This window comes from Platichthys flesus, chromosome 18, assembly GCF_949316205.1.
Source record: "Platichthys flesus chromosome 18, fPlaFle2.1, whole genome shotgun sequence".
NCBI classification, from domain to species: domain Eukaryota; kingdom Metazoa; phylum Chordata; class Actinopteri; order Pleuronectiformes; family Pleuronectidae; genus Platichthys; species Platichthys flesus.
The window spans coordinates 20,923,780-20,941,644 of NC_084962.1; the positions used below are offsets into that span (position 1 = coordinate 20,923,780).

Sequence of the window (17,865 nt, forward strand, 5' to 3'; positions counted from 1 at the left end):
ATCATCCCCTTACATTTTCCGTGACATTTAAATTTCCGCTACGAGTTGCGTCTTTATTTTGAAAACTGAAACCGGAACAACGAGCTGGGACGGAAACCATTCACATTAAACTTCACCTGGAAAAATGTTTAGTGATACATCTTTTTATTTGTTAATATTTTACTAAACAGAAATATGCAAATATTACCCACTAGTTTATATTCACTAACCCTCAGCTGGAGTACACTAAAATAGATTTTGATGTTTTCAGGCTTAGAATAGAGCCTATTTAATGTATATACTTTTACTTAATAACAATAATACTACACATTGTATTTATAAAGCACCTCTCAATGTAGCCGTGATAAAGTGCTTCAGAAACATGACAAATAAGAACCAGGGTATAAAACATTAATAACAAATAACAATTTGAATGTTTTATTTACTCCGGATGTTTCGTCACATTGTGGGGGCGTGGCCTTTTAGACAACGCCTTGCTATTGGCTGAGCGCGAATTTTCAAACTCAGCCGGAGCAGCAACAGTTCGGGGGAGAAAACAAACGTAGCGATGGAAGTTTCCCGCTGAAGTTCGTGACGTGAAACCGTGAAACCGTGAAGCACCGGAGCAGGAGGCGACTCGCGGGGAAAGGAGGTTTAACCCAGAGGGAGATGGACTTCTCCGCGTATCTTCAGTGAGTTTGCACCACACGACTGTACCGGAGCTAGCTGGATGCTAGCAGCTAGCACAGTATCTGGGTTATTTCATTGTCATAAAACCAGAAGATGTGGACGTTATTCAAGCTTCTGTAAATCTTCCTCTTCCTCCTCTTCTTCCTCTTCCTCTCGCAGGAGTTTTGAAAGCAGGCTGAGCTCGTACACCGGAGACGACCCTTTGGATCCATGGGACAAGTGAGTGGAATGTTAGCCTGGCTAAGCTAATGGTTTAAATCATAATAAAACATAATCATAATAAAGTATCAACAGCATTTACATGATAGTTAATGTATACACTCTGTGTAATACTACTGTGGTTACTCATGTTCAATATAAACATTCATCTGTAATACTAGTGTTTTTCCATCAGATTATGTTTAATATCATGTGCAGTATTTCATATTTATACTTTTATCATCACTACTGCAAATGTCTTAAATATCCCCACTATGTTTACATTCATACCTCCAGGAAGGTCTTCATTATGTTAAGTTTCCTTTAACGCCTCAACTCTCATGTGTTTATAAACGATTCTTCAGGTGAAATGCTGAGTTTGTAATATCTGTGCTGGTTCTGGTCTTTGTCAGTGATTCACAGAGTGATGGATTTTGTGTCCCAGGTTTGTGGAGTATCTGGAGCAGAGACTCCCGGCAGACGGGGACCGTGGGATCTCCGTCGTGTTCGACAGCCTGGTGCAGAGGTTCCTGAACATGGAGCAATATGCCAATGACATCAGATATGTGAACTACTGCATTAAATGTGTAAGTCTGATTGACATGTTACTCTCACACAACCGTCACACAACCAACTCTGGTGTGACTCACACTGTTGAAGTCTCTCCTGAGCATCTCTTCATTTTGACTCTGTCTCCAGGCGAGTTACTACTCCGACCCCATCGCGCTGTACAGCCACGTCTTCAGTAAGGGCGTCGGCACCCGCACCGCGGCGCTCTACCTGGCCTGGGCACAGCAGTTTGAGCAGAGGGGTTTGAATGAGCAGGCGGACGCGGTGTACCAGAAAGCCGTGGAGAACCAGGCCCAGCCAGCCGACACCGTTCTCCATGAATACAGGTAACGAGAAACTTCTACTGTGGATGTGAAGACAGAGCTGCACAGACTGGGGGGGGCAGGAGGGGACTTTTAACAGTGTTTATATATCTCACTTCAAACTCAATCTGACTTACAGGCAGTTTCAAACCAGAAGCCAGACGCCGGGACCTGTGAATCCTCTGCAGACCTCCCATTTAACCAACCAGATGACCTCACACAGGGAACCAGTCGCCCAGAGCAAGGTCTGTACTCACTGGTATTATACATGTTTTTTACAGTAGGTAAATAAGACCAGGGACTAAAGTAACAAAACAGTAAAATACAGCATTAAAACAATAATCCTCCATGTAAATAATAAAAGGTGAACGGGGGTAATCCCTGTTTCTCTCTCTCTCTTACAGGCCTCTGTGGATTGGGCGGCCAAACCCCCTGAAGTTAAAACCGTTGTGACGTAAGTGAAAACTATTGTTATCGTTTTTTAAGTTTGTTTCCGTGAGATCATTTTATACTTCTGCTGTGAGCCGCTGACATTTCAGTCCAAAGTTCAAAGATTTAATAAAATGTTCTATTTGTCACTAAAAGAAAAATGTACAATTCATATTTTTAATTCAATTTCCAAGAAAACTTTCTGATGTCCTGTTTCTTAATGATCTATTTTTCTATACACCCAACGATAAAACTGCTCACATCCTAATAACTCTGTGTGTTTACCGATGAGATGTGATGATCTGCCGTCTCCTCCGCAGACTCTCCCGCTCGGAGAACTCGGGTGTGACTCGTCAGGGCTCCGGCGCTCAGACCGTGTCGGAGTACATGACGGATGAACTCACCTGCGAAGGCTCTGAACTATCGTTCGAGGAGGTTCGGGCAGAGAAATACTTCCGTTACATCCGAGAGACAAAGGAAAAGGAGCGGAGAGAAAACAGTAAGTTTGACGTCAGATAATGAAGAAGGCTTGAAAAGTCCAAATCTGACCTTTCGTTGTTGTTTTTAATTTTGCTTTTTAAAGTGGAGAAGATGCTGAGGGAGGAAGAGGAGGGCATCCGCCGCATCAAGTCCATGTTGGACCAGGTGGTGCAGAATCTGGAAACGTGTGGTGGTGTAAGCGGCCAGTCTCCGTCACAGAAGGTCAGACTCCACATTCCATGTTTCTCTAAGTGAACCACCACACTATGAGTGTGATGGTTCAGTGTGATTGTGTTCAACATATGAAAACATTTCTTTTCATTCAGTGAATGTGTTTCTTTGTCTCAGCCGTCTGTTGTAGAAGCTGCCGCGTGTCCCAACCCTCATCCTACCCAGAATCCCTTTGGGCTTCCTCGGCCCTCGAACCATCTGAGCAGCAGACGCTCTCTTGGTTTGTCATTACACGCCGAGTCAATGTTCAACCAAGAAGCTCCTGCAGCCGCCGCCATGCCTGCACCCCCTCTGTGGCTGAACCACGCCCACCCTGCTGACACAGACACTCTGAGCTCTGACCCATCCCATCATCCCTCGCTCTTTGCTGAGAGGAGCATCCATTGCTCTGCTCTGCAGCCTGTCAGCTATGAGCAGAGAAACCTGTCGCTCCACAGACACGCCCCTTTCTCTGCTGTGGACGCCGACATCCTCAGCCATGATGCCTCCGTCCTGCCGGACCTCTGGCAGAGCGGTCGACCACAGGAGCACAACGCCACACACCTGTGAGTCACTGAGTTTGATTGCAGCTGGTGACCTGTCAATAAAAAGCCTTGTTGGGTCCGTGTCCTCACCTGAGCTGTGTCCATCCTGTGTTTCATGTCTGTTCTTAATCATGTTGTTCTCTTTCCTCAGGGACGTCAGTCAGCTGCAGGACGCAGAGGACAAGCTGAACGGTGAGTGAGACCCGTGGTCCACAGACGAGCCCTGGACCGCTGCTCCTCCTGAACGTCTCTAAACCTCCTCCTCTTTGTGTCTCAGTGTCACAGGGGGGCACAGTGAGCCTGTCTCACATCACTCCTAACACCTCACTGGGCTTCGTTCAGGCCACGCCCTCCAGGGTGCTGCCGTCGCCCACGGTCAACACACGGGAAGCGCTGGGTGAGCACAGGTTTAACATCCGGTCGCCCGAACACCTCTGGGTTTCTCTCTTAGGGCTTAGCTACATGCACAGATTTCACTGTGGTACTTTCTTGCACCATTGAGTATTTTTTGTTACATATTTCCTTCCTGCCCTCGTTTCACGACTTTGTCTGGATTTAAAACATGAGCTGCGTCCACACGTGTAACTCAGCAGCTGTGTCTGACCTGAAGTCAGTGGAATCTTAGATGTTCAAGTGACAGCGGCTAACATTGAATCTGGTTTGGTGCTGTCCAGATGTTATCATGGACATGTTCCAGGCTCCGACTCTCTTAGAAGATCAGTTCAACGGCACATCGGGGCTCCACATGGCTGAGAGGGGGTTCAGCGGTGGATACTCAAGAAATGGTAAATATGTTATAAATTATAAAGATTATGCCGGTTCAAAACAAACTGCACGTGAACGTGAAGCTCGTTCTTCTCTGCACAAGAGGCTCACGTTTTCATGTTTTCTGCAAATCTTTCCCAATTCATGTAATTAATGTTTCTGTGTTTGGTGATTCTCAGGAGGCGACTCCTCGTTCAGGAATCCTCCGTCCGCTGCTCCGTTCACCATCTTCCAGGACGACAAGGAAAACGCCAGGTAGATATGAACTTCATCCGCTTTACTGAAGAATCCACCAGCATCGTCCGGTCCGACAAAACTAAATACACATGTGTAATGTGATAAAATACAAGTTTGACATTCACATGAATCCTTTCCCTGTGGTTCGGTTCAGTGCTGCTGCTCCAGCTGCGGTCGAGAAGCCCAAACCAATCAGAGCCCTCGCTGTAATCGCAGTGTCTAAGACAGAGAAACCTAATGTGAGTAACAAACATCACGTTGAGGTGAAGAATGACTCTTAATGTCCAACTACTTACTAACTAAAAATGTATTATCCTTTCTTGAGTATTTAATTGAGGACTGATGATTCCTGTGTTTGGCGGCAGGACACTCCTCCGGACCTGATGCCAGACGAGAGCACCATGTGGGGGGCTCGCTACAACTCCCTCAACTCTCTGGATGCTTGTCCCAACAGCACCAGGGACTTCGACATGCAGGCCCAGTGTGTCTCCACCCCCTTCACGCACAAGAACATGTTCAGCGGCAACTTCTTCGAGGACCAAGGTACCTGAACCTGAAGTCACCTTTTTATCCCAAACGCAGCAGAAAGACAACAAAACTTTTGATGGTGTCAAGAACTGGATTTATTCAGAAATGCTTAATTTTCTCTTTTCTCCAGAGAACAACTGTGATGGCAGCGAAGGCGGTGATGATCCCTTTGTCAGACGCCAGCCCAAGAAACTAAGGTGAGCAGTGTGTGTAGCACTGTGTGTAGCACTGTGTGTAGCACTGTGTGTAGCACTGTGTGTAGCACTGTGTGTAGCACTGTGTGTAGCACTGTGTGTAGCACTGTGTGTAGCACTGTGTGTAGCACTGTGTGTAGCACTGTGTGTAGCACTGTGTGTAGCACTGTGGAGACCTTTGATCGGTCTCAGCTCTGTGAATCTGTGACATTTATATTCTCTTGTCTCAGCCCCATTATAGAGCAGAGTCCGTCTGATGACAAGCTCTCTGAGTCCAACATGAGTCGCCTGGTTCCTTCCTCGGCGAGACAAGGCACCATCGTGGGAGAAGGGCTCGCCAGCAGCCACCACTGCCTGACCACCTCCTCCATCACCATGGTGCAGCCTCCTCCTCCCACCGCGCTCTCCTTCAGAGACCAGACCCTGTGTCCGACAGACTCCTCCCTCCCCGGGACCTCAGGGCCCGGCTGGGAGGTGTACTCCAGCCCCGAGCAGCCTCCCAAGCCCGAGAGCTCAGTCGGACCCACAAGTGAACCATTTCAAATCTTTAAAGAAGATGGAGACAACCCCTCCAGTCCAGAGCGAGTAGAGACCCCAGCCCACGAGGTTCCCATGAGCCCAGCGTGTCCTCTCAAACTGGACTGGATGTCCATCAGAAGCCCCGAGGTCAGAGTGGAGCCCGATCTGGACGCCTTCCTCAGTCCCCTTCGACCCAGGACGGAGGACACTGTTCCAAACAAGACCCTGGACGTCCCCATGAGTCCAGAGCAGCCGCAGCTCTGTGCCGACGTGCCCATGAGCCCGGAGCAGCAGTCACTGAGGTTCAGCACTTTAGATGAACCCATGAGTCCCGACAGAGGAATGACGGCCGGTGCTGACGTCTCCATGAACACAGCCGGGACAGCGGCCGCCCCACTGGTGTCGGATCCCTGGGATAACGAACTGATCTCTGGTCTGCTGTCTACGCTAGCCCCGCCCCTCACCTCTCACCCCCGATGCGTCACCTGGCCCTGCAACATCCCCAACATCAGCCCAAAGATGACCATCAGCATGGGTAAGAGATCAACCAGCTCCCAGTGTAGCATGAGGACTGGATGGGGCGGCTGCTGGTTACAGGCACAGACCTGTTCACCACATCCGTCTGTTTAATGTCCTACACACGTAAATCCTATGGTAACTTCTGTGATCGCTGGTAAATGAAGGACATATCACTAATATGTCAAATACTAGTTATCGATACTTGTCTATGGTGAAGTATTTGCTCCGAGCAGCAGAAGAGTCACATGGTAGAATAATGTCGCCCGATCCTGAAACACGAGGATGATGAGTGTAAAGTGTAAACTACAGTTTTTTCTTCCCAGTGAAAATGCAGTTTGATATTCAGGTGTAATGATGAAGCTTCTTGTTGGTCAGTGAGAACCTTCAGTAACTAGACGTCCATGTCTCCAACAGGAAAGGCCTCCCTGCGAGTGGACTGCGTCCTCGGGGAAGGAGCCTTCGCCACCGTCTACCAGGCGACTGACCCCATGACCTCAGAGAGGATGATTCTAAAGGTGAGAGCAGCAGCTGTTGTAGGTTAAGACCCTTAACTGTGGTAGAGTAATAAACGAAGCTCACCAGTACAGTCGTTGTTTTCTAGAATGTTTTAATCATATGAAACATCCAGATCACCGACTTTTATAAAAAGGGTGTAAAGTGTCAGTTTGAGAGAAGAGATGAATCTGGAGCCCGTCCCCTCTGCAGGTTCAGAGACCAGCGAACCCCTGGGAGTTCTACATCCACACCCAGCTGGACGCCCGGCTGCCGCCCGGCGTGCGACGCCTCTACAGCAGCATGAGCTCGGCTCACCTCTTCCACAACGGCAGTGTGCTGCTCGGGGAGCTGCACAACCACGGCACCCTGCTGGTACGTGAGCACGTCTCTGACCTCGTGTGACCGTAACATGAACGTGACTAAGACGTGTTCCTCTGACCATGTGACTCTCAGAACACGGTGAACATGTACAAAGCCCTGAGCGATAAGGTGATGCCTCAGCCTCTGGTCATGTACTTCACCGTCTGCATCCTGCACATGGTGGAGACGCTGCACCGCGTCCACGTCATCCACGCCGACATCAAGCCCGACAACTTCCTGCTGGGGGAGAGGTGAGCTTTCTGAATTCATTCTGATGAAACGTAAACGCTGCCGTTTCTGTAACATTGACCTCCAGCCTCTGAGTAACATCAACACGTGCTCACTGTCACACATCATCTCCTGTGGTCACATGTTGTTGACGTGTCTCTGAATCTCACCGTGACCGATGCTGTGCCTCAGGTTCTTGGAGAACAAGTGTTTTGACTCAGAGAGCTTGGACCACGGCCTCGTTCTCATCGACCTGGGACAAAGCATCGACATGGAGCTTTTCCCAGAAGGCACTGCTTTCACCGCCAAGTGCTTGACGTCGGGTTTCCAGTGCACGGAGATGCTCGGCGGGAAACCGTGGAACTACCAGGTACAGACGCAGAGAGACCTCCTGGAGCTTTAGAAACGATTCTGCACGAGTTTGTCCGATGTTCTTCATCATGTACGAGTTTCAACATTAGTGTTTTATGTTTCTCACTCTGATGAGAACACGTGAATTTAAATCCACACAGTTTGATCTCAAAGGTCTCATCGTGTCTGTTGTTGTGTTTTCAGACGGACTTCTTTGGAATAGCAGGAACGGTTTTCTGTTTGTTGTTTGGGACGTACATGCAGGTCACGAAGGAAGATGGCGTCTGGAGGACGAACGCCGTGTTTAGAAGGTGAGTGTTTGTTTACTGCAGCTGTTTGTTTACTGCAGCTGTTTGTTTACTGCAGGTGTTTGTTTACTGCAGCTGTTTGTTTACTGCAGGTGTTTGTTTACTGCAGCTGTTTGTTTACTGCAGCTGTTTGTCTGCTGCAGGTGTTTGTTTACTGCAGCTGTTTGTTTACTACAGGTGTTTGTTAACTGCAGACGTTTGTTTACCACAGTTGATTGTTTACAGCAGGTGTTTGTTTACTAGAGGTGTTTGTTAACTGCAGGTGTTTGTTTACTGCAGGTGTTTGTTTACTGCAGGTTTTTGTTTACTAGAGGTGTTTGTTTACTAGAGGTGTTTGTTTACTAGAGGTGTTTGTTTACTGCAGGTGTTTGTTTACTGCAGGTTTTTGTTTACTAGAGGTGTTTGTTAACTGCAGGTTTTTGTTTACTAGAGGTGTTTGTTTACTGCAGGTGTTTGTTTACTGCAGGTTTTTGTTTACTAGAGGTGTTTGTTTACTGCAGGTGTTTGTTTACTGCAGGTGTTTGTTAACTGCAGGTGTTTGTTTACTGCAGGTTTTTGTTTACTAGAGGTGTTTGTTAACTGCAGGTGTTTGTTAACTGCAGGTGTTTGTTTACTAGAGGTGTTTGTTAACTGCAGGTGTTTGTTTACTGCAGGTGTTTGTTTACTGCAGGTTTTTGTTTACTAGAGGTGTTTGTTTACTAGAGGTGTTTGTTTACTAGAGGTGTTTGTTTACTGCAGGTGTTTGTTTACTGCAGGTTTTTGTTTACTAGAGGTGTTTGTTAACTGCAGGTTTTTGTTTACTAGAGGTGTTTGTTTACTGCAGGTGTTTGTTTACTGCAGGTTTTTGTTTACTAGAGGTGTTTGTTTACTGCAGGTGTTTGTTTACTGCAGGTGTTTGTTAACTGCAGGTGTTTGTTTACTGCAGGTTTTTGTTTACTAGAGGTGTTTGTTAACTGCAGGTGTTTGTTAACTGCAGGTGTTTGTTTACTAGAGGTGTTTGTTTACTGCAGGTGTTTGTTAACTGCAGCTGTTTGTTTACTGCAGGTTTTTGTTTACTAGAGGTGTTTGTTAACTGCAGGTGTTTGTTTACTGCAGGTGTTTGTTTACTGCAGGTGTTTGTTAACTGCAGGTGTTTGTTTACTGCAGGTTTTTGTTTACTAGAGGTGTTTGTTTACTGCAGGTTTTTGTTTACTAGAGGTGTTTGTTAACTGCAGGTTTTTGTTTACTGCAGGTTTTTGTTTACTAGAGGTGTTTGTTTACTGCAGGTATTTGTTTACTGCAGGTGATTGTTTACTAGAGGTGTTTGTTAACTGCAGGTGTTTGTTTACTGCAGGTGTTTGTTTACTGCAGGTGTTTGTTTACTGCAGGTGTTTTTGTGTTTCCATGTTTGTCAGTAGAAATGAGTTTTCATGGATGTCCTGGTGTGTTGCAGGAACCCGCACAGCGCCCTCTGGCTGCAGTTCTTCCACACGCTGCTGAACGTGCCGGGGGGCGGCGCCCTGCCCAGCCTGCGGCGGCTCCGTGGCGAGCTGGCGTCCGTCCTGCAGCAGAACTACAGCAGCAAGCTGTCGTCTCTGAAGAGCCGCCTGGTGGTTCAGCTGCTCGAGAGTCGCAAGGCAGCGCGGAGATGACCTCACCTGACCTCGCTGATTCACCCTCCAATGTTTCACTGTTTTTAAAAACTGGTTCAAAATGACTCTGTGAAATTTTAGATTTTCTGAAAGTTTTATGAAAAGTTTTGATTTAGTTTGTACTGAACCTGTACATATGAAACTGTAATTATTATTATTCTAGTTCATTTTGATCTAGTTCTTAATTGTAATGTTTTTTCTTTAAAAGAATAAACTGTGTTACAGACAAAACTTTCACATCAAAGATTTGATTTTCTTTATTTATTTTTTATTTCCCATCTGCTAACATGGAGGAGGCGGGGTCTATGACCCATACCTAAGCCAGCCACCAGGGGGCGATGGAGATGCTTTGGCTTCACCTGCGGGAGCTGTCATGTCGTACATCTTTATTTACCGTCGGTGTTGTGTAACAAGTTTTACTTCAGAGGAGATTAGTGTGAACCAGGATCAGGGTGTGATAACACACACAGACACACACACCTGTTTCCTGTTCAGACCTGCAGCTGCTGCATTCCTGTACCTGAACACGTTCTTCAGATTGTGTGTCTGTGTGTTGTGGGCGTTTTCTTTACCGGGCCTCAGAAGCTCGCTCATGGTCGAGACAGAAGATGTTAAACTCTTTAATTAGAAACATTTATAAAGTAATAATCCCCTGAGGGACAGAACTGAGTTGTTGAGGCTTCTTCACCCACATGATGGATAATATGAGTGTTTACTGAAGACCAGAATCAAACGAAGGAAGAAGCCATTTTAATAAAACAGGAAGTGGATCCGGAGCAGCAGCTGGAGAGTCAGTGACATGTGAGAGTCATGGAGGACGGAGGTTTGTCAGAGGAGGCTGTGAGCGCCGCCTGCAAAGAGGGAGACCCCATCACCAAGGTGAACCCACAACCTTTATTCTGAAAGGATTCATCTCCTCTGTTTGCTGCTTATAGTCACTGTGTAGTTTGCTTTGTGAGTCTGAGTGTGAGAGTCTGGAATGTGTGTGAGTCTGAGTGTGTGTGACTTAACGCAGTAGGACTCCAGACGTGTACACACCTCAGGCGCCCCCCCCCCCCCCCCCCCCCCCCCCACACTTCAGTCACTGTGTGGCAGGTTAGTTGAGCTGAGCCTCAGATCCAGGATCAGACTCAAACACACTCGTGTTGTTTGATCTGTTCAAATCAAAACCTGGAGAAGAACCTTTCTCTCAGTGTTCTGGAGTTTTCCTGTTTGGTTCTGTGAATATGGAGAATGTTTCCTCACGTGTGGCTGCAGGGGGCGCTGTTGATCAGTAAAACCTATTCTGTATTAATATCTCTGATTGTTTTCAGATTGACTCCTATTATTTTCTATCTAAATGTTTTTTGGTCTGTAAGAATTTATGAATTCCTGCACTGTTGAAATGTGACTCACAACTCAAGATGCTTTGCCTCCTGGTGGCCGGGTGCAGGACTACATGATGCAGCAGACGATGCTGAGGGTCAAAGATCCGCTCAGATCTCTGGACTTCTACACTCGGATCCTCGGGATGACGTGAGTCCGGCTCCTCTTTCCTCTGTGGACCCAGTAAACCTCATCTTTCTAATTCCTGTGCTGCTGCAGGTTTTTGCAGAAGATCGACTTCCCCTCGATGCGCTTCACGCTCTACTTCCTGGGTTACGAGGACAAGCTGGACATCCCTGCCGACCTCCGAGAGAGGACAGCGTGGACCTTCTCCCGCCGAGGAACCATCGAGCTCACTCAGTACGTGTGGAGACGAACTCAGAACGACCTCATGATGTGTTTCTCTGCACCGGCCGAGAGACATGCACATAGAGAAACTTAAGAAATCCTCTTCCTCGATGTGACGTCTCCACACGTGAGGACAGAAACTGTCCCAGACGAGGGTCTCACCAGATTAGACTTTAACACGATCCTCGTGTTTCATAATATTCATGTTTTAAACCGTCTTCTTCTTTTTGAAAATCCACTTCTCTGTTGAACCTAATCCATGAGGTCGCTGATCACTTGACCTTTGACCCCTGTTTGTGTATCTCAGCTGACATGTTTATTTAATTCACCATGAACGTCTCCGTTTGCTTTTCAGTAACTGGGGATCGGAGACGGAGCAAAACCTGTCCTATCACAACGGGAACAACAAACCCATAGGATTTGGTGAGTTTCTGTGTGTCTGTCTGTGTGTCTCTGTGTGTGTCCCTCTGTGTGTGTGTGTCTCTGTATCTGTGTGTCTGTGTGTGTGTGTGTGTGTGTGTGTGTGTGTGTGTGTGTGTGTGTATCTGTGTCTTTGTGTGTGTGTGTGTGTGTGTGTGTGTGTGTTTGTGTGTGTTTGTTTGTGTCTCTGTGTCTCTGTGTGTGTGTCTCTCTGTGTATGTGTGTGTGTGTGTTTCTGTGTGTCTCTGTGTGTGTGTGTGTGTTTGTGTGTGTGTGTGTGTTTGTTTTTGTCTCCGTGTCTCTGTGTGTGTGTCTCTCTGTGTGTGTATGTGTGTGTGTGTTTCTGTTTGTGTCTCTCTGTCTCTCTCTGTGTCTCTCTGTGTCTGTGTGTGTCTCTCTATGTCTGTGTGTGTGTCTCTCTGTGTCTCTCTGTGTCTCTGTCTGTGTGTGTGTGTGTGTGTGTGTGTCCCTCTGTGTGTGTGTGTCTCTGTATCTGTGTGTCTATCTCTGTGTGTGTGTGTGTGTCTGTGTGTGTCTGTGTGTGTCTCTCTGTGTCTCTCTGTGTCTCTGTCTGTGTGTGTCTCACCCTGTGTGTGTTGCAGGTCACATCGGTATCTGTGTCCCTGATGTCTCTGCTGCCTGTAAACTGTTTGAGGATCAGCGTGTAAAGTTTGTGAAGAAACCAGAGTCTGGTGAGTTCTTCTTCTCTGGTCTTGAATCAGGTTGATGTTCAACTGTCACTATCACCTGAAGAAGAATGTGTAGAGTTCAGGTTCAGAGAGACACGTCTTGTCTTTGTCTGATGTGAGTTTCCACCAGCAGGTGGCGCTGTGGGTCAGAGCAGGGAGACGGTCTGTTTATTAAAACCCTTTCATTTCAGGTAAAGTGAAGGACTTGGCCTTCATTCAGGACCCGGACGGATACTGGATCGAGATCTTCAGTGCGAAGAACATGGTGGTCCTGATGTCCCCGTGAAGAAGAGACACAGGAAGAAGACTCTGGACATTTATGATCATAACACATGAAATCCATAAAAACCTTATTCTTACTAAAGTGCAGCTCCTGACCCTCATTTGTGTGTGTGTGTGTGGGTGTGTGTGTGTGTTTGTGTGTAAAGCAGGAAATCACCAGACTAATAAATATGTTGTTTTATTTTCACGGCAGGAAACATTTTAATAAACATAAAGAAGATGAATAGAGTTTTTTAACAACCTGTCACAGTTTTAAAAGAATCATCAGCTGAACACGTGAACAACATGTTAACAACATGTAAACAGGTTAAACAGTCGAGAGTTAAAACTTGGTTTGTCAGTGTTTCCTTCAGTGGGGGGGGAAGAGTGAAGAGGTCAGAGGTCAGAACGCTCCGACCTCGGTTCCCCACGGCCTGTAGGGTTTACTGCTGCTGAGAGGAGTCTGGGACGAGGAGGAGGAGGAGGAGGAGGAGGAGGTGAAAGGAGGAAGGACGGGGAAACCTGCGTGGAGGGCGATGGGGAACGAGAGGGAGAGGAGCGAGGAGGAGAGAGGGGAGAGCACAAGAGACGAGGAGGAGGAGGAAGGAGAGGAGGAGGAGGTGGTGGAGTCTGCATGGGCGGAGTAAGAGGAGGCCGGACTGCGCTGCGATAACTCCGCCAGCCTGTGGGGGGCTCCACCTCCTCCCACGTCTGAGGAGACAGGAAGCCCGTACGGCGCGGCGGCGGCAGGAAGATGATGAAACCCTGCTGCGGCCCAGTGGTGAGGGGGGAGGGGGGGAGGGAAGGGGTAAGGCCGCTGCTGATGGGGAGGGTGGGAGGCGGCTGTCAGAGCGGCGGCGTCACGATGGGAGGCGCAGGAAGTGAGGTGTGAGAGGAGGCGGGAGCGCAGGGGGTCTCCGGAGTCCAGGGCCTCCACGGAGCACAGGTAGCGGGAAACCTCGGTCACACACTCCCTGAACCCGAGAGACAGGAAGTCCAGAGCCAGAGCGTGGACGTCAAAGTAACCTGCAAACAACACGGAGCATCAGGTCATGTGACTGCGTCTGCCTCTGAGCAGAGATGGCGTCGCGTCATGTGATCACCTTTCCCTCCGGTGGCCTGCATCATCTTCAGGTGGTCCACGGTCATCTGGAGGATCTCTGCTTTCTCCAGTTTGGACGAACCCTGAGAAACACAGTGAGCGTGAGAACGTGTCCTGCAGCTCGTCACCACAAGAGGGCAGCGTTCAGACCCCCGGTGGGTCAGCTCCGTCTCTGGAGGAGGCGGAGACACGTCGTCCATCTTTGTTTTACGTTCTGAGGTGATCGTTTGTTTTTCACTTTACTGTTGAGACCAATAATCAATAAGATGGAAGTGATTTGATTTAATGAATCTTTACTCGTGGAACATCATCAACCGTCTTATTAACCCTTTATCTCCTGATTCTCATGATGAAGACCAGAGGACAGGAAGTGAATCAGGACAGACACCTGTCTCCACCCTGAAGGTTCTTCTCACCTGCTTCTCAGAGGCCGTGGGGACGAGTCGTCTCAGCTCCGTCAGACTGAGGTTGATTCTGTCTCTGCGTCTCTTCTCGATGATCTGACACAGAAACCAGACGTCACAAACTCAAGTGAGGAACAAGCCCTGACACAACCAGGCTCCTCCCTCTTTTACCCCTCTGCGTTTCTTCCTCGCCATCACTTGTGTTCCGCTGGTCGGGGAGCCACACCTCATCATCCTCATCTTCATGTGTCTGTGGAAACACTTTCATTCATCAGACACTCTCAGGTGGAATCAGAGAAAATCCTCAGGATGATGACGCCAGAGAAAGAAACTCTTTTCATTCTGGAGCTTTGATTCTGATTCCGATTCCGATTCTGATTCTGATTCTGATTCTGATTCTGATTCTGATTCTGAATCTGATTCTGATTCTGATTCTGAATCTGATTCCGATTCTGATTGAAACGTCACATCCAGATTCAAATGAACCATTTCTCATCTTCTCTTCTGGATCTACTGTAAATGCACCGAGGACACATGGAAACTTTCATATGATTACATTTCATATGAAAGTTTGAACCTATGAGATCAGAAATGTTCTCTGGTCCTTTGTGTTGCTCACGTTCTTTTTTCAGCTGCAGGTTCTCCTCAGATTCTACAGAGGAAATATACAGTTCATAAAACATGAGCATTATTCTCTATTATGATCTTAAACTATATAAAACAGTTAAAATGAGCATATTATAATGTTATATATTAGGTTAGGTATTTATACTGTCTTATATCAGTATAATAATCGAATATGAGAGTATTATTATTATTATACCGGTTTCATTCAGGTTGTATGATAATATGAATGTTTTTACTGTAATGAATGTTTTCACTGCAGGATTTATTTCAACACTTTTCCTGAAGGAACAAACTCCAGACAGACTTTTAAACATGAGGTTTGTATTTTATTTTATTTGTTCTGATTGATTGAAGATTATTTTTGATATGAATAAACTCTTTGAGACTGAGATCATGACACCTTGCAATAACATCTGGATTTTCACTTTCAGCTGAATTCATTTATCAAGTGGATTCAAACAAACTGGTCAGAAAAGATGAATCTATAAAGATGAATTTCAGCTGTTTTTGTTGACAAAGATTATGATGATGTTACTTTATCATTTTATATTTTTACTATTTTCATCATTTCATGGATCAAATGATGAAAATCCTTTTATAGAAAACTCTTAAATGGTGGATATCTTCAAGAATAAATGAATTAGTGTGACCAGGTTCACTCAGCTTTTAAGTTGATCTCCTCATTTAACATTTTTATTTGCTTGTGTTTAACGTTCAGTTTATACAACTGTTAATAAATCCACAGGAGTTTGGTGCTGATGGAAAAGAATGAGGTGGAGACTGAAGAGTTTTAATAAGTCAGTAAATTAGATTTAAATAGAATTCATTTATTATTATTGATCAATGAATTTTGACTATGTGATCTGGAAATGTCGCCCTTTTGTCTTTTAACTTTTTTAAACATTTTTAAAGAAACTTTGGTCTCAGATTAGTTTTTAATTTCTGACTGATGAAAAACTAAATTAAATCACCTTCATGTATTATGTTGCAAAACTTCACTTAAAATATGAACATTTAGAAATTGGATCATGAAGAATATTCAGATTAAAAGTATTTTTCTGCTTCAGTAAAACCAGAGAAGGAAGTTTAAGAACAACATAAAGAATTGACTTCATTTCTTAACCTCTCATATTAGAGTGATGAGTTGTAGATGTTAGTGAACTCACCCTGGATCAATGTTCTCACAGCCGACATCGATCATCTGGTCCACGTCGCTGTCCTCTGAGCTGCTGTCCTCACACGGCCGCTTCATGGGGCCTGGAGCGGGGGGGAGGAGGACAAGTCCCAGGAACTGAGTTTTAAAAGTTGAGTTGTTTTCAAGTTCCTAAGAAACTCTTTCTTAACGTTGTCAGAGGTGAAGTGAAAGATGACTGACAGGAGGTTGAGCTGTATTCCTGCTGTTGATGAAGTTTCTTCTCCTAAAACAAAACTTCTTCTGACAAACTGAAGATTTTCATTTGTTCCTAAAAGATTAAAGAAAAGTTTTTTCTTAACGACAAACAAATTAATTCAGATTAAAAAATAAAGTGTTTTATATAATTTGTTTTCTAGCAGAGTTTGTCTGGTGAGTAGTCCGAGACTGTGGCCTGTGAGGCGGCTGCAGAATGAACTGGTCACCAGTGGTGGAGCTTTCCCACGGAGCCTGGGAGTCACACACACACACACACACACACACTCACACACACACACACTGAGGCACCGCCCACTTAAACACAAATTTGAGATGGTAGAGTTTTACAGTCTTGGCTGCTCCCTCTCTCCTGATAAAACTGTCTGTGTGTGTGTCTGTGTTTGTGTGTCTGTGTGTGTGTGTGTGTGTGTGTGTCAGATGTGTGTATGAGAATGAGGCCACTTACAGTGAAAAACAGTTCTTATATAAGACGGCAGGTTTTAGACTTTTCTTCAGAGCTTGAATGTCCAGCCTCTGAGTCACAGACCTGGTTGAACTGGTCTGGGATCAGTTTGAATCTCTGTGTTTGAGTCTGATCAGAAACTGAGACGTGTTTCAAGGATGATGAAGACGTTCTCTTCCTGATTGGTTGATGATTAGGTGATTAGGTTTCAGTGCACACAGTCAGAAGCTGTGGGAACACATAACACACACACACACACACACACACACACACACACACACACACACACATAAATCATTCTTCATCCAGCTCATGGCTTCAGATAGACACCCTCTCAGTGGCTGAGCTCCTCCTCTTTCTCCTCTTCCTTCCTCCTCTTCCTCCTCTTCCTTCCTCCTCTTCCTCCTCTTCCCCCTCTTCCTCCTCTTCCTCCTCTTCCCCCTCTTCCTCCTCTTCCTCCTCTTCCCCCTCTTCCTCCTCTTCCTCCTCTTCACCCTCTTCCTCCTCTTCCTCCTCTTCATCGTCCTCTGCACAGACACTGGCCTTAAATGATGTCATCTTGCAAAATGGCCATGTTCATGTCCGACATACTTTGCCGTAATTTTTGTTCAATTTCAGAACCGGAGACGCATCGTCCATCTTTATTTACACTGATCATCTTAGTGTGTGAGTGAGTGTGTGTGTGTGTGTGTGTGTGTTTGTGTGATATCAGAGGTTTATTAGTGTCAGGGGTCACGGAGGACAAGCAGGGTGAGGAAACACTGTCGAGAGAGGGATGTCATTGTGTTTGTGTGTGTGTGTGTGGAGGGGGGGGGGGGGGGGGTATAAACTTGGGGAGCGCCGGGCCGAGTCGGAAATCCTTTTGGAACAAGAGAACACAATTTGTGCGTGTGTGTCTGAGTGAGTATGTATGTGTGTGTGTGTGTGTGTGTTTGAGTGTGTATGTGTGTGTGAGAGTGTGTGTGTGAGTGTGCAGAGAGAGAATGGGAGGATGTGGTGTATTATTCTCAGTTGGACGGAGCTCGCCACCCGTCTGTCGCTCGACGCCTCAGACCTCACACTGCCCAACCATACACACACACACACACACACACACACTCTACAACTCTAAGTGAATCCATGTCAGCTGTGAACACATGAGGAGTCGTGGTCTGTGGTGAGCTGGAGAAGCTTCATCTGATCATGTGATCACTTCCTGTTCTGACTGTCCGACTCTGAAAGTAGTGTTAAAGGTTAACTTGCAAAGAATCAGTACATT

At 46.3% G+C, this 17,865-nt stretch overlaps 3 protein-coding genes across 4 annotated transcripts; 2 read left to right on the forward strand and 1 right to left on the reverse strand.

Annotated features, from left to right (window-relative positions):
* Positions 1 to 500: 500 nt before the first annotated feature.
* bub1 (BUB1 mitotic checkpoint serine/threonine kinase) lies at positions 501 to 9,763 on the forward strand. Of its 2 annotated transcripts, XM_062410955.1 has the most exons (23): positions 501 to 671; positions 829 to 888; positions 1,313 to 1,454; positions 1,567 to 1,763; positions 1,879 to 1,984; positions 2,144 to 2,193; positions 2,489 to 2,667; positions 2,752 to 2,870; positions 2,997 to 3,424; positions 3,555 to 3,595; positions 3,681 to 3,800; positions 4,078 to 4,188; positions 4,348 to 4,423; positions 4,560 to 4,644; positions 4,771 to 4,948; positions 5,064 to 5,130; positions 5,358 to 6,181; positions 6,580 to 6,680; positions 6,871 to 7,032; positions 7,114 to 7,271; positions 7,441 to 7,618; positions 7,804 to 7,910; positions 9,340 to 9,763. In XM_062410955.1, the coding sequence occupies exons 1-23, from the start codon at positions 649 to 651 to the stop codon at positions 9,536 to 9,538; spliced, it is 3,711 nt and encodes a 1,236-aa protein (XP_062266939.1). In that variant the 5' UTR covers positions 501 to 648; the 3' UTR covers positions 9,539 to 9,763. The 2 variants fall into 2 exon arrangements, with proteins under 2 accessions (XP_062266939.1, XP_062266940.1); XM_062410956.1 differs by lacking the exon at positions 3,681 to 3,800.
* A 347-nt stretch (positions 9,764 to 10,110) lies between these two features.
* Positions 10,111 to 12,724, forward strand: LOC133973265 (lactoylglutathione lyase-like). The gene is made up of 6 exons (XM_062411017.1): positions 10,111 to 10,417; positions 10,971 to 11,053; positions 11,123 to 11,263; positions 11,607 to 11,674; positions 12,274 to 12,363; positions 12,552 to 12,724. The coding sequence occupies exons 1-6, from the start codon at positions 10,349 to 10,351 to the stop codon at positions 12,644 to 12,646; spliced, it is 546 nt and encodes a 181-aa protein (XP_062267001.1). The 5' UTR covers positions 10,111 to 10,348; the 3' UTR covers positions 12,647 to 12,724.
* Positions 12,725 to 12,820: 96 nt separating this feature from the next.
* hey2 (hes-related family bHLH transcription factor with YRPW motif 2) lies at positions 12,821 to 16,375 on the reverse strand. Its single transcript, XM_062411006.1, has 5 exons — positions 15,921 to 16,375; positions 14,299 to 14,377; positions 14,140 to 14,223; positions 13,725 to 13,806; positions 12,821 to 13,647 (listed from the first exon to the last, which is right to left on the reverse strand). Exons 1-5 carry the CDS (start codon positions 16,004 to 16,006, stop codon positions 13,025 to 13,027), a joined length of 954 nt encoding a protein of 317 aa, XP_062266990.1. The 5' UTR covers positions 16,007 to 16,375; the 3' UTR covers positions 12,821 to 13,024.
* Between the last annotated feature and the right edge of the window lie 1,490 nt (positions 16,376 to 17,865).

Coding starts and splice junctions, on each gene's coding strand:
- bub1 (XM_062410955.1), top strand. CDS start 649: ATGGACTTCTCCGCGTATCTTCA. Junction 6,681..6,870: donor CAGAGAGGATGATTCTAAAG/GTGAGAGCAGCA, acceptor TCCCCTCTGCAG/GTTCAGAGACCAGCGAACCC. Junction 7,272..7,440: donor AACTTCCTGCTGGGGGAGAG/GTGAGCTTTCTG, acceptor GCTGTGCCTCAG/GTTCTTGGAGAACAAGTGTT.
- LOC133973265 (XM_062411017.1), top strand. CDS start 10,349: ATGGAGGACGGAGGTTTGTCAGAGGAGGCTGTGAGCGCCGCCTGCAAA. Junction 11,264..11,606: donor GGAACCATCGAGCTCACTCA/GTACGTGTGGAG, acceptor TTTGCTTTTCAG/TAACTGGGGATCGGAGACGG. Junction 11,675..12,273: donor CAACAAACCCATAGGATTTG/GTGAGTTTCTGT, acceptor TGTGTGTTGCAG/GTCACATCGGTATCTGTGTC.
- hey2 (XM_062411006.1), bottom strand. CDS start 16,006: ATGAAGCGGCCGTGTGAGGACAGCAGCTCAGAGGACAGCGACGTGGAC. Junction 14,224..14,298: donor CGAGGAAGAAACGCAGAGGG/GTAAAAGAGGGA, acceptor TTTCTGTGTCAG/ATCATCGAGAAGAGACGCAG. Junction 13,648..13,724: donor GCAGGCCACCGGAGGGAAAG/GTGATCACATGA, acceptor TGTTGTTTGCAG/GTTACTTTGACGTCCACGCT.